This window comes from Python bivittatus, unplaced genomic scaffold (genome assembly GCF_059951505.1).
Source record: "Python bivittatus isolate LINGU-HERP-01145 unplaced genomic scaffold, Pbiv_v1 ctg000700_np1212, whole genome shotgun sequence".
Classification (NCBI taxonomy): Eukaryota; Metazoa; Chordata; class Lepidosauria; order Squamata; family Pythonidae; genus Python; species Python bivittatus.
The window spans coordinates 32,434,213-32,450,322 of record NW_028277098.1 but is presented as its reverse complement, the minus strand read 5'-3'; the positions used below and the strand labels follow the sequence as shown (position 1 = coordinate 32,450,322).

The window sequence follows — 16,110 nt, the reverse complement described above, 5'->3', positions numbered from 1 at the left end:
AATAAAATATACTATAAATAACCAAAAATTTAAATCCCAGTTCACTCACGTTAAGAGTTTGATTCCAAAGCCTCTCATCAGAAATTGTGTAATTTGTGACACTTAACAAGGAAAAAGGTACAGATAACATTTCAACATAAGAAATTACTTCTATTGGTGATATCGGTCCTATGCTGTTCTTATTGATTTCTTGTAATACAGCCAGAGGATCTTTTAATTCTCTAATCTGAAAGAAAGTTTTAAACCATTATGCACGTTGCCAATATTTCATTTCAAATGAACAGTTATAACTAGTGATCCACATTAAAAAGATGTTATATCATTCTTTTTTGCTGAGCTTGAAAGAGACAGAATGGTATGGTGGATAAAATATAGACTGTCTACAGCGAAGGTCTGTGTTCAAGTGTGATTAGCTATGAATTTCTGAGTAGTAATAGGTATCTCTAGGTAAGATGATCTCACAAGGTTGCCCTAAGAACGTCTTGCTCAACACCTAGACTAGGCCTACCCAGCAATTGCTACCCTTGGATCAGTATTTGCTCCAGGACAAATATAATTCTAATTATCAATTCTGTCTACCAATTTCAGGGTATCTCTGCTATACGTGACTGGACTACCACTGGAAGAATCCACATGCTTAAACGACAGAGATGCCTAAATATATATTACTCTCTTTTTCTCTTGTTGTAGGATGGTGGGGTTGTGAGGAAATTTAGTGTGGGAAATATTAACAATGTTAAAAAATGAATCAGGTATTTGTAAAACATTAGCTCTGCAGGAACAGAATGTAAAAATTGAAATCTTGCTTGACTTATAGCCTGATTCCATAAGGCAACATAAATAAAATCTCTTGTTGCAAATACAAGTGCATTGGCAATTTATCAAACTTTTATATGGGAAAGAAAGTTGTAATCAAATTTTGTGGAGATTCTTTAGCTCCCAGAAAAGATGGATACCAGCTTTGTTTGAAGAAAGTCATTTTTTATTCTGGGTGTGGCACTATACAGGCTTTGAAGCTTTCATAAAATTAAAGTAACTGAAGGAAGCTATAGTTAATCCAGTGTACTTCAGCAATCATATAATCAGCCCTGTATGGGTTTCTTCTTACCACATACTGCAGGATATTTTCATTCTGCAGTTCTGTGCTGCACCACTTTTACCGCATAAGTTAGGTCAATGAATCAGATGCCTGTAAAATGTCTTAAATTAAATTAATCCAGGGTTACAAGCCAGTGTGCCTGGTATATTATAATAAGTGGATATGAAGGGATTGCAATAAATGTACACTGTAGAAATGTGACAGCTGTTACTTATTCATTACATTTATTTCCTATTTTTGTTCAAGAACTCATGAATTCTCCCATGTTCTCTTAAGAGCTGTCCTGTGGAGTGAGTCAGACTGAGACCAATAAACCCAAAAGTATCCAGTTAATTTAATGACAGAGTGAGGATTTGAATCTAGGTCTTCTCAGTCCCAATCTAATACTCTAAGCAGGACGCTATACTGGCTCTTCTTGCTATTGGGGAGATATTATATGATTCAAACTAGAAAAATTAAGAATTAACAACAAATGTATACATGAGTCTTACTCACTTTAGCCAAAGTTTGGTTAATGTTTTTAGGTATACAATCATTCAGTTCACAGCTCATTGTTGGTATTTCTATAGGAATGAAGAAACAGACTAATTAATACACCATAACATAATAATTATACATAGTCAATTTCCAGTCAATGAAAGGAAGCCTCAGCCGTTTTATGTTTTCACAAGGGCGAGAGCGTAAAGTGCTTCTGAAAGACAAATGTATAAGCATTAATTGCCAAGAGTAGGCTATTGGAAATTATGCAATGTATTTGTCTGTTTAACAGTTATTATACAGTGGTTGGAACAATTTATTTTATTTATTAAATTTCTCCCCACCCATCTCCCCCCAATGGGGGACTCTGGGCAGTTCACACAAAACATTAAAACCATAAATACATATAAATACATAAAACATAAAGATTTAAAAAACATTATTAAAAAAGGAGAAAGAGAGTCCAAGAAAATGAAGGATCTGGGGCTGAAGACAGCAGGCCTCTATGGGGCTAGCCATCCCCACGCTTGAAGTATTGTTTTCCCACCCCAATATAGGAGAAAAGCAAACCTCTATTTTATACAGACAGTGAAATCTTGTTTTAGCAGATTAACTTGGTGTACTGTTTGGGTTTATCAGTTTTTTTCAAAAATGCCCATTACATGTGAAAGTACATCCTTGCAGCTGTTCACATCATTTGTGTAAATAAATCACTTTGTTGCATGATTTGCATCAATTTACAGCTTTTGCCGGATGACATCATCATACAAAGGAGGCCATTTGTGACATTTTTATAATCACATGATTACCCAAATGTTGTAAATCATTGCAGGCCTCTTGCATATGAAGCCAGTTATGTTGAGATCCACTTAACTCAACTTTCACTGTACGCAGAAAATGACTTCTATATTTCAGCAGGCACACACATCGGTCTTCTTCTTTTTTTTAAATCTGAGTATTCATGCATTGCTACATTTTCATATCCAGCTGATTAATCTAAGCAAAACTAAAGAGACATTGGTGGGCCTCTCAGAAGATACACTTCTATAATAACAGATAAACCTCTATAATATCATTTACCTTGGCAGGAAGTGCCATCATTTGGCTTAAACTGTAATTTTCCTGTGGATGGTTGATAACCTTCGTTACAGGTGCAGCTATATCCTCCATCCACATTGTCACATTTTGCATGATCTCCACAGGCACCACTTCCCAGTTCACTGCACTCGTCTATATCTGAAAATATTGAGAGAAATTGATTTTTTTAAAAGGCTTTACATACTAACACTTTGCTGTTTTGATAGCAATCCAACAACATATCAACATTTTCTGTATATAGTGAAGTGTGTGTATGTGTGTGTGTGTTTTTTAACTTAAACTAAATTCTTCATCCAATCTAAGTGGAAACATGCATAGCAATTATGATTCTGGGCAGGATAAAGTTCAAGGTAGTGCAAACAGTACTTAGTTTTGGAAATTGAGAGATGGTGCTGTGCCTCAAACCTGTTTGGAAAACATTTCCTGCTAGCTGGAATTTTTTTCTTTCTTTGGTCTCTAATTTCTTTGGTCTCTAATTTCAGTTTGGGGTACTAAAGGTTTTCTTGCATGAATGAAATGGTCTTTGCAAAGAATCACGATACCTTTACTCTTTATTATATATTTCAAGTTCAGTTGAAAGTTCCAGAAAAAAAACTTTTTTCAACTAAATTATAAGCAAGAAAAATATCAAACTAAGCTTATCCTTTAACCTTGAGTGCTTGAGTTCCCATTTATACTTTTTTCTAAATAAAATATGAGTAAGAACTCCTGACATTGAAATCGTATAATAGTTAGCAAGATTTGATATCTTACCATTAACTTATACCTTTTCATGTTTTGAAATTGGTGCATATTAATTATTGTAATAGCAGAATGTGAATTATTCATGTTGAATTATCTGAAACAAGTAAAACAGCTTTTTCTACTATTTTAAATGGATCAAAAGTTTTCAGTTTAATGCTATGCTTTTCCTTCGTGCAATCCAAGTCACCTTGACAAATATACATAGGCCACAGTGGACCAACTTCAGGTTTATGTGATCTGCTTTGTTTTTCTTAGAATCATAAATGAAGCTATTAAAATACCTAGTAACACATGGAGTTTGAGCAATTTTTATGTGGTGAATCCTTCATTCCCTATGAAAGATATGTTTTCTCTTTGCTTTTTGGGCACAGGGGGGAAGAATTATATATAATATAATATAATATAATATAATATAATATAATATAATATAATATAATATAATATAATATAGAGAAGAACCAGTGTGGTGTAGTGTTTAAGGTGATGGATGAAGAGCAGGGAGTCCCATGTTCTAATATTCCTTTAGGCACAGAAACTAACTAGGTGACTTTGGCCCAGTCACTCTTATTCAACAATCCAGCTGAAAACTGATTATGTGCCATCAAGTCATTGTCAGCTCTTAGTGACCACATAGTTAAATGTCCTCCATGATGATCTATCCCTACCCTGGTCTTTCAGGTCTTCTATTGGTACACTCATAGCTGCTGTAACTGAGTTCATCCACCTTGCTGTTGGTCATTCTCTTCTTTCTCTTTCCTTCCACCTTTCCCAGGATTAGAGCCTTCTCCAGAGAGCTAGGTCTTCATGTAATGTGTCCAAACTAGGATGATTTGAGCCTGGTCTTTTGTGCCTTGAGTGAAAATTCTGGGTTGATTTGTTTGATCCATTTGTTTGTTTCCTTGGCTGTCCATGGTATTTTCATGAGCCTTCTCCAACACCAAAGTTCAAAAGCGTCAATAGTCTTCCTATCCTACTTCTGTCCAATTGAAAAACAAGCCTCTTGTTGCATCATGTATTAGTAGCTTTGTGATGTCAACTAGGCAAAGCACCAGGCAAACAGACTAATGTTGCAACTAAGCAGGGCAAAATGCTAAGAAAAAAAATTAGATAAGAATAATGGAAAGGTTTCCACACAATGTAATGCAAAACACATTGGCATTCCAAAAAGTGTTTCTATCAGGAGAACCCTCTGTCACTGTGAAGGTATGGGGTACTTTAAAATAGTGAAAGGGAAACAGAGAGGAAGAGAGAAGATGGCCTCTAATATGAGAATTTCTTACTTACCAGACTTGGGTAAGAGGAAAACCTTTTTGATTTGGAAATGATGAATATTAAAGGATTTCATTTGATACTGTAAGATCCAGTGGGAGCACACTACCCAGATTCACTCTGAACATAATCTATCATACAATTCTTTCAGATTCCTAAGGTTATTCAGGTGTTAGTTACCAGTTCTACCATATATTCTTCTAATTTCTAGTCTTGTCTTATTTTGGTGACATTTAAGAATTATCATTAAGGTTTGGCTGTTTCCATGTGCATTGCTATAGCCCTTGCCTTAGAACATTCATTCATTCATTCATTCATTCATTCATTCATTCATTCATTCATTCATTCATTCATTTATTTAGTATGCCACCCATCTCCCCCGGAGGGTGACTCTTGTTACTTTTGGTCGAAAGAATAATGAGGGAGGAAAGAGAAAGATCCCACAATCTATATACTAAAAATGAGATAAAATAAACTGACAATGAGTACTGTAGTGGAAGATATGCAGATAAATAGTATCCATCTGTAAGAGTGAAGCCATGGAATTAGGACTAAATAGCAAATTAGGACCAAAAGATAAACCCAAAGATACACAAAGCTGCAATAGAATGGAATGTCCTTTTATATCAGGAAGATCTAATAAGGGCTAGAAGATCTGACATCTATTTAGATACAGTAGATACTGAAAGATGTAGGTGAGGAGCTCATCACAAACATGGAAGTTGCACACAAGGCCACTGCCTCTTTGATAGTTTGAACTCTGCATTTACTGACAAAAGATGAACCAGAAAGTGGATTGTGCAAGGAAAAGAAAATGTAAGCAAGAATAAGATGGAATGGAAATGGGGCAGGGAAAATTAGACAGGGGAGAAATCTTGAAATAAGAGTTTAGCGATTAATTATAAAAACCTGGATTCAGCTATTCCTTTAAAGAAAAAGGCTCCTAATATGTTTGTGACACTTTCCTCCTGTGTGTTGAATAGTCAATCTGTTTTCATATCCATAGTGAATGAGCACACATTGGGGAATGGAAGTTGTGTGGAGTTCAGATAGATATATGGGAATATTTCAGTGAAATGGACAACCCTGATTTTCCAGGTTCTAAACTTCTGGGGGCGGGGGGGAGGAAACCCTGTTTACACAGAGGCCCGAAGCAGGCACTCAACATAATCATTGTGGGTTTGAGGGAGGCCTCTACTGTGATTGGATTCCCTGCCTGCATGTTCATTTTATCTAAGACATTCAGAGAAAACATTCAGTGTCTAACATACGCTAATTCAATCAGGTTATTATGAGCTCAAGGGTAAAGCTTGAAACATAGACCTACAACAGATTTTCTACAAATCCCATGAGCAAAGAGCAATAATGAGCACACGTTTAATTTATTATACCTGAATCTAAAACTTCTATTAGGTTGGTTGAAATTACAAATCCACATGACAATGTGGAACATGAATCTTGTCCTTTAGAAAAGCAGCTAAAGTAGAGCTGTTCTGAAGGGACTTTGGATAAACTCTATCATTGGTTTGCCTATAGTTTTGTGTGTATGATGGTGTAATTTAATTAATGATGTTATGTTTTTAATGTATCATTGTGTCTGTATTATTTGAGATCATTATTCTGATGACTTTTTTGGTTTTAATGTACAATGCCAGGAATCCATGTGAAGCGTAGCTGTATAAAAATGAAGTAAGTAAATAGATAAATATATAATCTTATGAAATGCTACCCGGGTCTATTTTCTTCTACACATACAAGAAAAGAAATAATGTCCACTGGATTCATGTGAACCAAATTTTGGATTCAAATCCTGCCATAAGCAAGGTACTATTTCAGTCAATTATCTACTTTTACAATAACACTGACCTGTTTAAACACCATTATAAAGAAGAAAGTAAACACTGTAGAAATGGACTGTAGAATTTTTATATTATGGGTGGTGGTGGTGAGGAAACATTTCCAAACGTAGTACATGGGGCTATTATTGCATGTATGTCTGATTTCATTTATTTGATTAAAATAACATCTAGAGGATCTGATTACATTAAATGCATTACAGAAAGTCCTCGTTTAGCAACCACAATTGGGACTGGCAGCTCCATCACTAAGCGATGTGGTCACTAAGGGAAATATCCCATGCCTGTGACAGACTTACAACATCACTTCTCATTCAGTGGTTAAGTGAGTCACCATGGGTTGTTAACCAAGACATCACATGACTGCAACATGTGATTTTACTCCTGGCTTCTTCATTGACTCTGCTGGATGGAAACTGGTTGTGAAGCATGTAAATGACAGTCCCATGGCCACAGGACACTGTAACGGTTTTAAATGCCTGCCAGTTGCGAAGTGCTCGATGTTGATCACGGGGACACTGTGATGGTTGTAAACGTGAGCGCTGGTCATAAAGTTACTTTTTTAGTGCCATTGTAAGTTTGACTAGTTGCTAAACAGGGCAGTCATTAAGTGAGGTCTACCTGTATTATGTAATCTACAATTGTGGAATGAAAAGATACAATCAAGCTAGCCCCCATGCTTGATGGCCTTCAGAAGGTTCTCAAAAGCAGGTTTTCCAGACAGCATTCCAGTTATGGTCACCTACTGCAGTGGTGTCAAACAAAAAAAGGGGCTACTCAACTGTAAATAAGGATCCTTGCGGGCTGCATATGGACTTAGAGAACCATACATGTTTATCTGTTTCTTTGTTTATTAATACAGCAACACATTAAACACTTCAGTTAGGAACTAGATATAACTAATAAATAAAAATTAAACATATTATTATGAATTTGACAATTTGTTTTCTAGATTTATATACATTACTTTATTACAAACATGCATACAGTTCAGAAGGAAACTAGTTATAGATAAAAAGAAGCATATCGAGTTTTATGTTTGAATACCAAGTAGATTCAAAATCATTGCAAAACATATCACTACCAGAATATTCAAAATTAATTGAATATTCTTTGCTAGAAACTGGGCATCTTTTGCCAAGAACTATTTTATCAAAAAAGTTATTCAAAAAGCATTTAAACTGCCCCTCTCTTTCATTTTTTTCTCATTCTTTCCTTCTTCTCTAGATGTATTCTGAACTTAAACTTTTAAATTATTATTAATTTAAAAACTGATTTTTTTTTTATAAAGTTAACAATGCTCATGGACCATGTGCAGCCCCAAACTCAACAGATATTAATTAAGACTTTTCTGGAGGGAAGATGAAAATTCAACTTTTTTGGAGGGAGGGAAGAAATGAATTCAACCTGTTTTGGAGGAAGGAGGGAAATTCAGCCTCTCTTGAAGGAGAGAGAGACATTAATTCAGCCTGTTTTGGAGGGAGGAGGGAAATTCAGCCTCTTTTGAAGGGGAGGGAGACATTAATTCAGCCTGTTTTGGAGGGAGGAGGGAAATTCAGCCTCTTTTGAAGGGGAGGGAGAAATTAATTCAGCCTGTTTTGGAGGGAGGAGGGAAATTCAGCCTCTTTTGATGGGTTGGGAGAAATTAATTCAGCCTGTTTTGGAGGGTGGTGGGAAATTCAGCCTCTCTTGAAGGAGAGAGAGACATTAATTCAGCCTGTTTTGGAGGGAGGAGGGAAATTCAGCCTCTTTTGAAGGGGAGGGAGACATTAATTCAGCCTGTTTTGGAGGGAGGAGGGAAATTAAGCCTCTTTTGAAGGGGAGGGAGAAATTAATTCAGCCTGTTTTGGAGGGTGGTGGGAAATTCAGCCTCTTTTGATGGGGAGGGAGAAATTAATTCAGCCTGTTTTGGAGGGAGGAGGGAAATTAAGCCTCTTTTGAAGGGGAGGGAGAAATTAATTCAGCCTGTTTTGGAGGGAGGAGGGAAATTCAGCCTCTCTTGAAGGAGAGAGAGACATTAATTCAGCCTGTTTTGGAGGGAGGAGGGAAATTCAGCCTCTTTTGAAGGGGAGGGAGACATTAATTCAGCCTGTTTTGGAGGGAGGAGGGAAATTCAGCCTCTTTTGAAGGGGAGACATTAATTCAGCCTGTTTTGGAGGGAGGAGGGAAATTCAGCCTCTTTTGAAGGGGAGGGAGACATTAATTCAGCCTGTTTTGGAGGGAGGAGGGAAATTCAGCCTCTTTTGAAGGGGAGGGAGAAATTAATTCAGCCTGTTTTGGAGGGAGGAGGGAAATTCAGCCTCTTTTGAAGGGGAGGGAGAAATTAATTCAGCCTGTTTTGGAGGGAGGAGGGAAATTCAGCCTCTTTTGAAGGAGAGAGAGACATTAATTCAGCCTGTTTTGGAGGGAGGAGGGAAATTCAGCCTCTCTTGAAGGGGAGAGAGAAATTAATTCAGCCTGTTTTGGAGGGAGGAGGGAAAAGTTCTTTTGTGCACTGGAAGCTCTGGGATCCAGAGCAGGTTGATGACCAAAACAAGGCTGCCTGCCTCTGTGTGGGAAAAGGCACAAGCTTGCTGCCTCAGCTTAATTGCTTAATTGCTGCCGGCAGACTGAGAGGGAATTCCTGCTCAGCTGCTGCAATTAAGCTGAGGAGTGAGCTTGTACAGAACTCCTCATGAGTCACGAACCCAGAGTTTTGGTGATTGGAAACAAAGTTTATTATTATTTAGTTTAAAATGTTATATTATACATACAGTGACCATATTTTCTTGGAAAGAATAAAGGACAAACCTGAAAAAGGGTCAAATCTGAAAGAGGTTTATAAGGATAAATAAAAAGAAATTGTTTGCGTTTATAATTTTGCTTTACAAAGGAAAATTCAAGAGCAGAACCAAGAAAAACTTTACAAAAATGCATATCTATCAAAAATACCTAAAATCAAACAGCAGAGGTACGTTTACTTTAAAAAAAACCATTCAATTTCCATATTTTTCACATGAATGTGAAAGACTGTGCAGTAAGTGGTACCACTTGTACGGTAAAAGTTAAATGACCAAACTAAAGGACAGAAGTGATTTTTAAAAAAAAGAAAAAATTAAAGGACATCTTTCTAAAATAAAGGACTGGCCCATATAATAAAGGACGTATAGTCATGTGAAAAAGAAAGTACAATTTCTTTGAGTTCTATGGTTTTATGTATCAGGACATCATAAAAATCATCTGGTCCTTAGCAGTTCTCAAAAGTAGGTAAATACAACCTCAGATGAACAACAACACATGACGTTTATGAAGATTCTCAGTCATCCAGGTGGAATTGTCTGGAGGTTGAGTCATGGCAACTGGACTACTTTTCTTTTTTGGTAGAGATGTTTTGCTACTTGTCCAAGCAGCTTCTTCAGTCTAAAAAAGTTGGTTAGGGGGACCCCATAAAAGTCTTCCAGGGTGGCTGTGTTTCTTACTAGCATAATGAGGGACAATGGGAGATGTGATTAGTACAGTCTTTGAGATGTAGATGTCTTACTCCTAATTCCTCACTCATCCCCAGGGAGATGTTGATTGTTGCCTTCCTGGTGAACTTCTGAACTGTTCTTAATTTTCTTGGGGACTGTAGAAAGGACAGCCTGGAAAATGGGGGACAAGGTGTGTCTAAGGCCTCCACCTCTATTGAGGGAGGGATTTTCCAGTTTGGCATAAATTGATTCCTTCACTCCTCTCTCAAATCACCTATCTTCTCTGTCCAAAATTTGAACCTTATTGTCCTCAAATGAGTGTCCTTTTTCTTTTAGACGAAAGTAAACTGCTGATTCTGGTTCTGTGTTGTTGCTCCTTCTGTGCTGGGCCGTTCTCTTGTGTAAAGGCTGTTTGGTTTCCCCAATGTGTTGAAATAGCACCACTGACCTGCTGCACCATCTTTTGTTTTTTATTGTTATGTTGTTGTTGATTTTATGATTTAGCTTACTTTTATTTTTAATCATAACATGGACATTTTTTTCCTTCCATATGTATTGTAAATTACCAAGAGTCATGAGATTGAGGGGATATGTAAATTCACTAGCTAATTAAATTTTGACAGCCACATAACGCTTTGGGCCCTCAGATGGTACATTTTTGCTTTAGAAGCTGAGAACATTCCAACACTGAGAAGTTCTGAAAAATGTGAAGTTTAATTCTAAAAAGATAATATGAGAATCCATAAGAACCTGCAATTTATTTGGATAATTGGAGAGTTATATGTCTTCTGAAAGGAATTGTGGACCTTAGTATACACATTTTCACCTACTTTGGGCTAATTATTGGGATGATATTAATGCTGGAAGATATAACATATTTTCTATTACCTGTAAAGCTGGGGACCACATTCTATCTTCTTGGTGAATTGTTGCTGGTTGATGTTTATTAAATATATTAAACTCACAGCATTTTGAAAATTGGAACATGATTCTTGAATATCATCTAAGGATTATCTGGCGCTCCAATAGATAATGTGAGGTCTTGAATAAAGACAACAATTGATGTTGTTACGCTGGCATAGCTATGAACTTCTGCATCTACAAGCCTTTGGCCTTTTCTGAAATAACTTCTCGATTATCTTTCAATGATTTCCTCTACTCTTTATTAAAGAACAGATGTGTCACTGGGTCATAATTATTTGTTTATTAAGTTTATATGCCACTGTTCTTTGAGCATTCAAGGCAGCTTACATGGATCCATCTCTGTTATAGCAACCCTGTCCAGCGAGTTGGTCTAAGAAAGACTGAGAGGCCTAAAGGTTGTCCCGTGACTTCTGTATAGAGCTAGGGCTTAATCCTGGATCTCCTTACCTCAAGTCCTATACTTCATTTGTATATTATGCTGGTACTCCACTTTCCACTGTAGTGCCAGTTAGGACTTCTTACACTGCTTATCTTCATTTACTATTTGGGACAATGACACTGAATCCTATCAAGTGTTTTCCCATACTTAATATCTTCCATAATGCTGGATACAATATACAGTGCAAAGCTAGCCCACTTCTTCTGCTACATAGAATGCCCTTTTTTCTTCTATGGGCAACATTGGTCTTTTAGTTCATCTATTGATAAAACAACAGCTTCCATAGAGAGTAACCACTGCAGAGTTGGAAATGTTAAACAAGATGAAGTGCTTTAGTAGAATATATGATACTCCTATGTTAAAAATCAAGTTATCAAGCATCAACTCACACAAAGACCAATTGCAAGTGCATCCATTTTTATCATGGTTGCACAGATCAGCTAGGACAGGAAGGCCTGGCGCAATATGGTTCATGGGGTCACGAAGAGTCGGACACGACTTAACGACTAAACAACAACAACAACAACAACAACAGATCAGCTAGGGACCAATCTCATTATCAAAATTGTTTTTTCTTCATATTAGCTGAATACAGGAAGCTGGGTCCTAAATGCATCCAGTAAAATTATATAGCTGCTTCTCCAGGGATGGACCTAAACCAGGCTACAGTGCTTTTTGATGTGATTGACAAAATAATATATTGCAAATCAGTCAGGTTTAAAAAGGCAGTTATAAATAGAATATTAAAAATTAATGCATACATTAATATTAGCAGCACTTTCCCTAAACCATAATAAACACTGTGCAGAGTTTGTCATGAATAATTCACCATAGCTCAAAATTATCAGTGCAAAAGATAGAGGTTAATTATGAATGTAAATCATTTATAAGTATTTTTCAAGGTATCATTTATGATTTTAAGAAACTTAAAATGCAGTTCAAGGATTTATTGCTGGAGGATAGTGCAAGTGAGGCTATTGAAATAATACACCTGGATCTGTACATTTATTAGCAATTAAAACACACACATACATACCACAATTATTTCATAGTTCTGTATACATTTTTGGTGGGACTGGCCAAAGACATTATACTGCCTGGGAAAAATTGGTTGCATTACTCCAGAATTGATTCAATAACTCCAAGATCACCTGTGATTACCTTAGGAAATACAGTTCTAATTAATCTATTGAATATTGGTGTAATTTCTATCACTTATTAGTTGGTGTATACTTTAATCTGTTTGTTGATACTTAAAGCTCCATTACAGAAGAGAAGACTCACCCCCCAGAATGTTTAGTAGTTCTAGTGTTAATGGATATTAATATTGATTTATATTAAATATATTTAAATGTGAATTGATATTAATACCTATATGTCAGCATTAAACAACTTGTGGTGTCCCATTGGGGGTGGGAGGGGAATTGAGGGCAAGAAGTATTGGCCTCATTTGTATCAGCCTTCCATAAGTTACTTAGGAAACTGAATTGCTTCAGAGAGTGAGGGTGAACTGACTGTGCTGGTTTTATTATGCAATATAAATTATTTTATATTGTATTTTACTGTGGACATTTTACTGTTGCTGTATTTTTAATTGCTGTAAACTGTCAGGAGTTGATAAGATGTAGCAGTATACCAATTAAATAAATAAACAACAAATAAAAATAACACGTGATATAAAGTTTATCATCAACTCTGTTTGACATTGTTAAATTCAGACCACATATTCTTTTCCACTGTTAGCAATGTCAAATCATATATATTTTTTCTTGTGTATATTGTGAACTGCCAAGAATCATAATATTGTGGTAGGATATATATTCAATAAATAAATAAACTTGGTAACAACTTTGGAAGATCTCTCAGGGTTGGGGGTCAAATGTGGCCTCAGAGGGTACATTGTTGCTTTACAACCTGAGAATGTTCCAACACTGGGAAGTTCTGAAAAACGTGAGTTATAGTTTTAAAAAATAAATTAGTCCATAAGAATCTGCCATGTAGCATGTTACCATGTTACATGGCAGATTCTTATGGACTCCCATACTAACATTTGGATAATATTGCATTGGAGAAAACATTACAACATTACATGGTTTAGTGTACCTGGTTCATGGTACATGGTACATGGTTTAGTGTACATGGTTCATACATTTATGAAATTTGGGTTTCATAAAAGTTCAGCTTATATAAGTATGGCCTCATTTAACAATACTTCTGAGAAACTGTTAACTCTTTCCCAAGATAACAAGATTAATTAGATTCTTAGTGTATTGAACTACACAGGTGCTCAAAAATTTGGATAAACCAAAGTTCTACTTATATATAGAGAGAGAGAGGGAGAGAGAGAGGGAGGGAGAGTATAATTGGCCTAGGACAATATTAACATGAATAATATTTAGGCAATGAAAGTTTTTAATCCCCTGTGCTTCAGTGAATACAGTGGAACTTACATAGTAAAAATATATAACAGTGCAAAGGAATTTATTTCACCTGGGAAAATACTTTTTCAGGATTGTAAAGAGATGTGACTTGAACAAGATAATATCAACACAGGGATTGTATACTTGCCCAAAGAATAAACTGATTTATTATTTCCTGGTCTGGAAAAGTAGACCAAAAATATCATATTCCTGCCCCTAATGCAAATTTAAAAACTTTTTTCAAGGCCATATACAATTTTAAATATTAAATAATGATTGTTGTTACATGTAAACCATTATGTATTGAATTATTCCAAAGTGATATATACAAGATTATATAGAGCTAAAATATTACATTGAGTTCACTTAGTCTGACAACGCAAGTCTTTTTTTTTTTTAGTATTTATTTATTTTAGTTATAATTTATCTATTAAAGAATTTGAAAAAACAGAATAAATAGCTACATAAAAAGAAAAGATAGGAAGAGATGTAGTGGTTAAAGAACAAAATATCAGTAAATAAACAGGAGGTCTATTGGGCTCTTACCTCTACAAGAAGTACCATCATTGGTTACAAAGCTTGTGTTCCCATTACTAGGCTTGTATCCATCTTTACACATGCAGAAGTAACTTCCCATGGTATTTGTACAGTTTGCCTTTTCTCCACAAAGTTGTGTGGCATTTGCACATTCATTATCATCTGTAAATATACAGCATCAAAATTATTTGTTCTCTGCTGAAAATGATCTCCATCCTCCCCTCCTCCAAAAATGAAGACTTTTCAAATTTCAGAGATTTCTCAAGTGGTATTGACTGCCCCACCTCCCCTATTCTGCCGGTAAAAAAACCCTTTAAAATAAGTCCATGTATCAAAAGCCTCTATGATTCAGCAGCTGCATCCTCAAATAATGGATTGGATACTTTTACCTTGGTTCCTAAGAGAGGTGTGTGTGTGTGTTGGTGTGTGTGTATAATATACATATATATTCATATTCTCAAGGCAAATACTCATGATCAGGAATAGTAAACATTTTGTTTTTGGCATTGAGCTATGACAATAACTTCCTTTTGCTTCTTTTTTAAATAAAGAAGGATGCACTCAAATAGTAGATTCTAATTTTTTAAATTGATCTAAAGATCTTAAATTGGCTAGCTTTAAATTGGATGTGTTTGTTGTGTGAATGTATGTGCGTATATATATGTATGTATGTGTATATCTGAATGTGTGTGTGTATGTATGTGTGTGTGCATATATTGTTTTACAAGTTTCAGTTGATGGAATACAATGGAACTTAGTTCCAGATAAGTATATACAGAATTGAAACCTATTATACTCTGTTACTGTATTCATACATTCAGAGTGAGAGAGAGAGAGAAACATACATGCAATAATGGGCCCAGAGATAGGGTTCTGTATGCTCTATTACATCCATATAGGTGTAAACCACTCATTGACCTTCAGGAAGTGCTAAGTATTCTGTGGGGGATTCTCAGTATTTACGTGAATGTAAATAGAAGGTAAATAGAATGTCAGAAGTTCTGATAAAGCTGAGTCTCCCACCTACTTGTGATCAGTGTGTTCAGATTTTGCCATTAAATACAGCAGGGTAATATATTTGAGAAGTCAAGCATGGCATTCATGGATATTTCTAGAATGAGGTGAACATCTCTGGCCCAATTATTATACAGTGAAACTGATCTACAATATTGTCTGTTTTATGAACTGCTAAATTCATAGTCAATGAACTCAGAATTATTGAGCTGACACTGAAGTCATAATCTCAATATCTTAAAATATTTTGTCCAATTGGAATGTGGGATAGGATATATCTGTGTAAGTTAAAGGACCATACTGAGTGTAAGACATAAACTAGGTGACTATTTTGAAGAAAAAAGAGGACAATGATGATCTTTATGGTAAGAGTTTATATACAATTCAAGCAACTGGTGTGTGAATTCACTGAATTGATATATATATTGTTATATGTACATTGTTAACCATGAAACCTGCAAGAAAATGTTTCTTGTCTCCTTATATATGTGATCCTACTCTGACATTTCAGCCAGTCTGTCATCCATTCTGCTTCTCTCCTCCTGTAAGATCCTACATATTATAGGAAGCTCACATAGGGCAATGTACTGTCTCCCCAATACATTTTTTCTATTCTTGTTTGTTTTTCTGTTTTGACATTTGATAATCTATGCCTATAATTGTCAGCAGACTGTGGAGTCCTTGGGGTTCTCGGAGCTTGGCTGTTTTCTTGCAAATGTTTCGTTACCCGGATAGGTAACATCTTCAGTGTTAGAATGGAATGGGCTTTGCTCTCTGTTATATA

The 16,110-nt window shown here is 35.8% G+C and overlaps 1 protein-coding gene across 2 annotated transcripts in view; it reads right to left on the bottom strand.

The window, feature by feature from the left end:
• Window positions 1-16,110, bottom strand: part of ADGRL4 (adhesion G protein-coupled receptor L4) — a 91,253-nt gene that overhangs the window by 36,280 nt on the left and 38,863 nt on the right. Inside the window, exons 3-6 of one of the 2 annotated variants that reach the window (XM_007432858.3) lie at window positions 14,322-14,474; window positions 2,657-2,812; window positions 1,595-1,662; window positions 50-226 (exon numbers count right to left, since the gene is read on the bottom strand). In XM_007432858.3, coding sequence (XP_007432920.1) covers window positions 50-226; window positions 1,595-1,662; window positions 2,657-2,812; window positions 14,322-14,474 — 554 coding nt within the window. The remainder of the gene's footprint in view (window positions 1-49; window positions 227-1,594; window positions 1,663-2,656; window positions 2,813-14,321; window positions 14,475-16,110) is intronic. The other variant, XM_088153487.1, reaches the window with a different exon arrangement.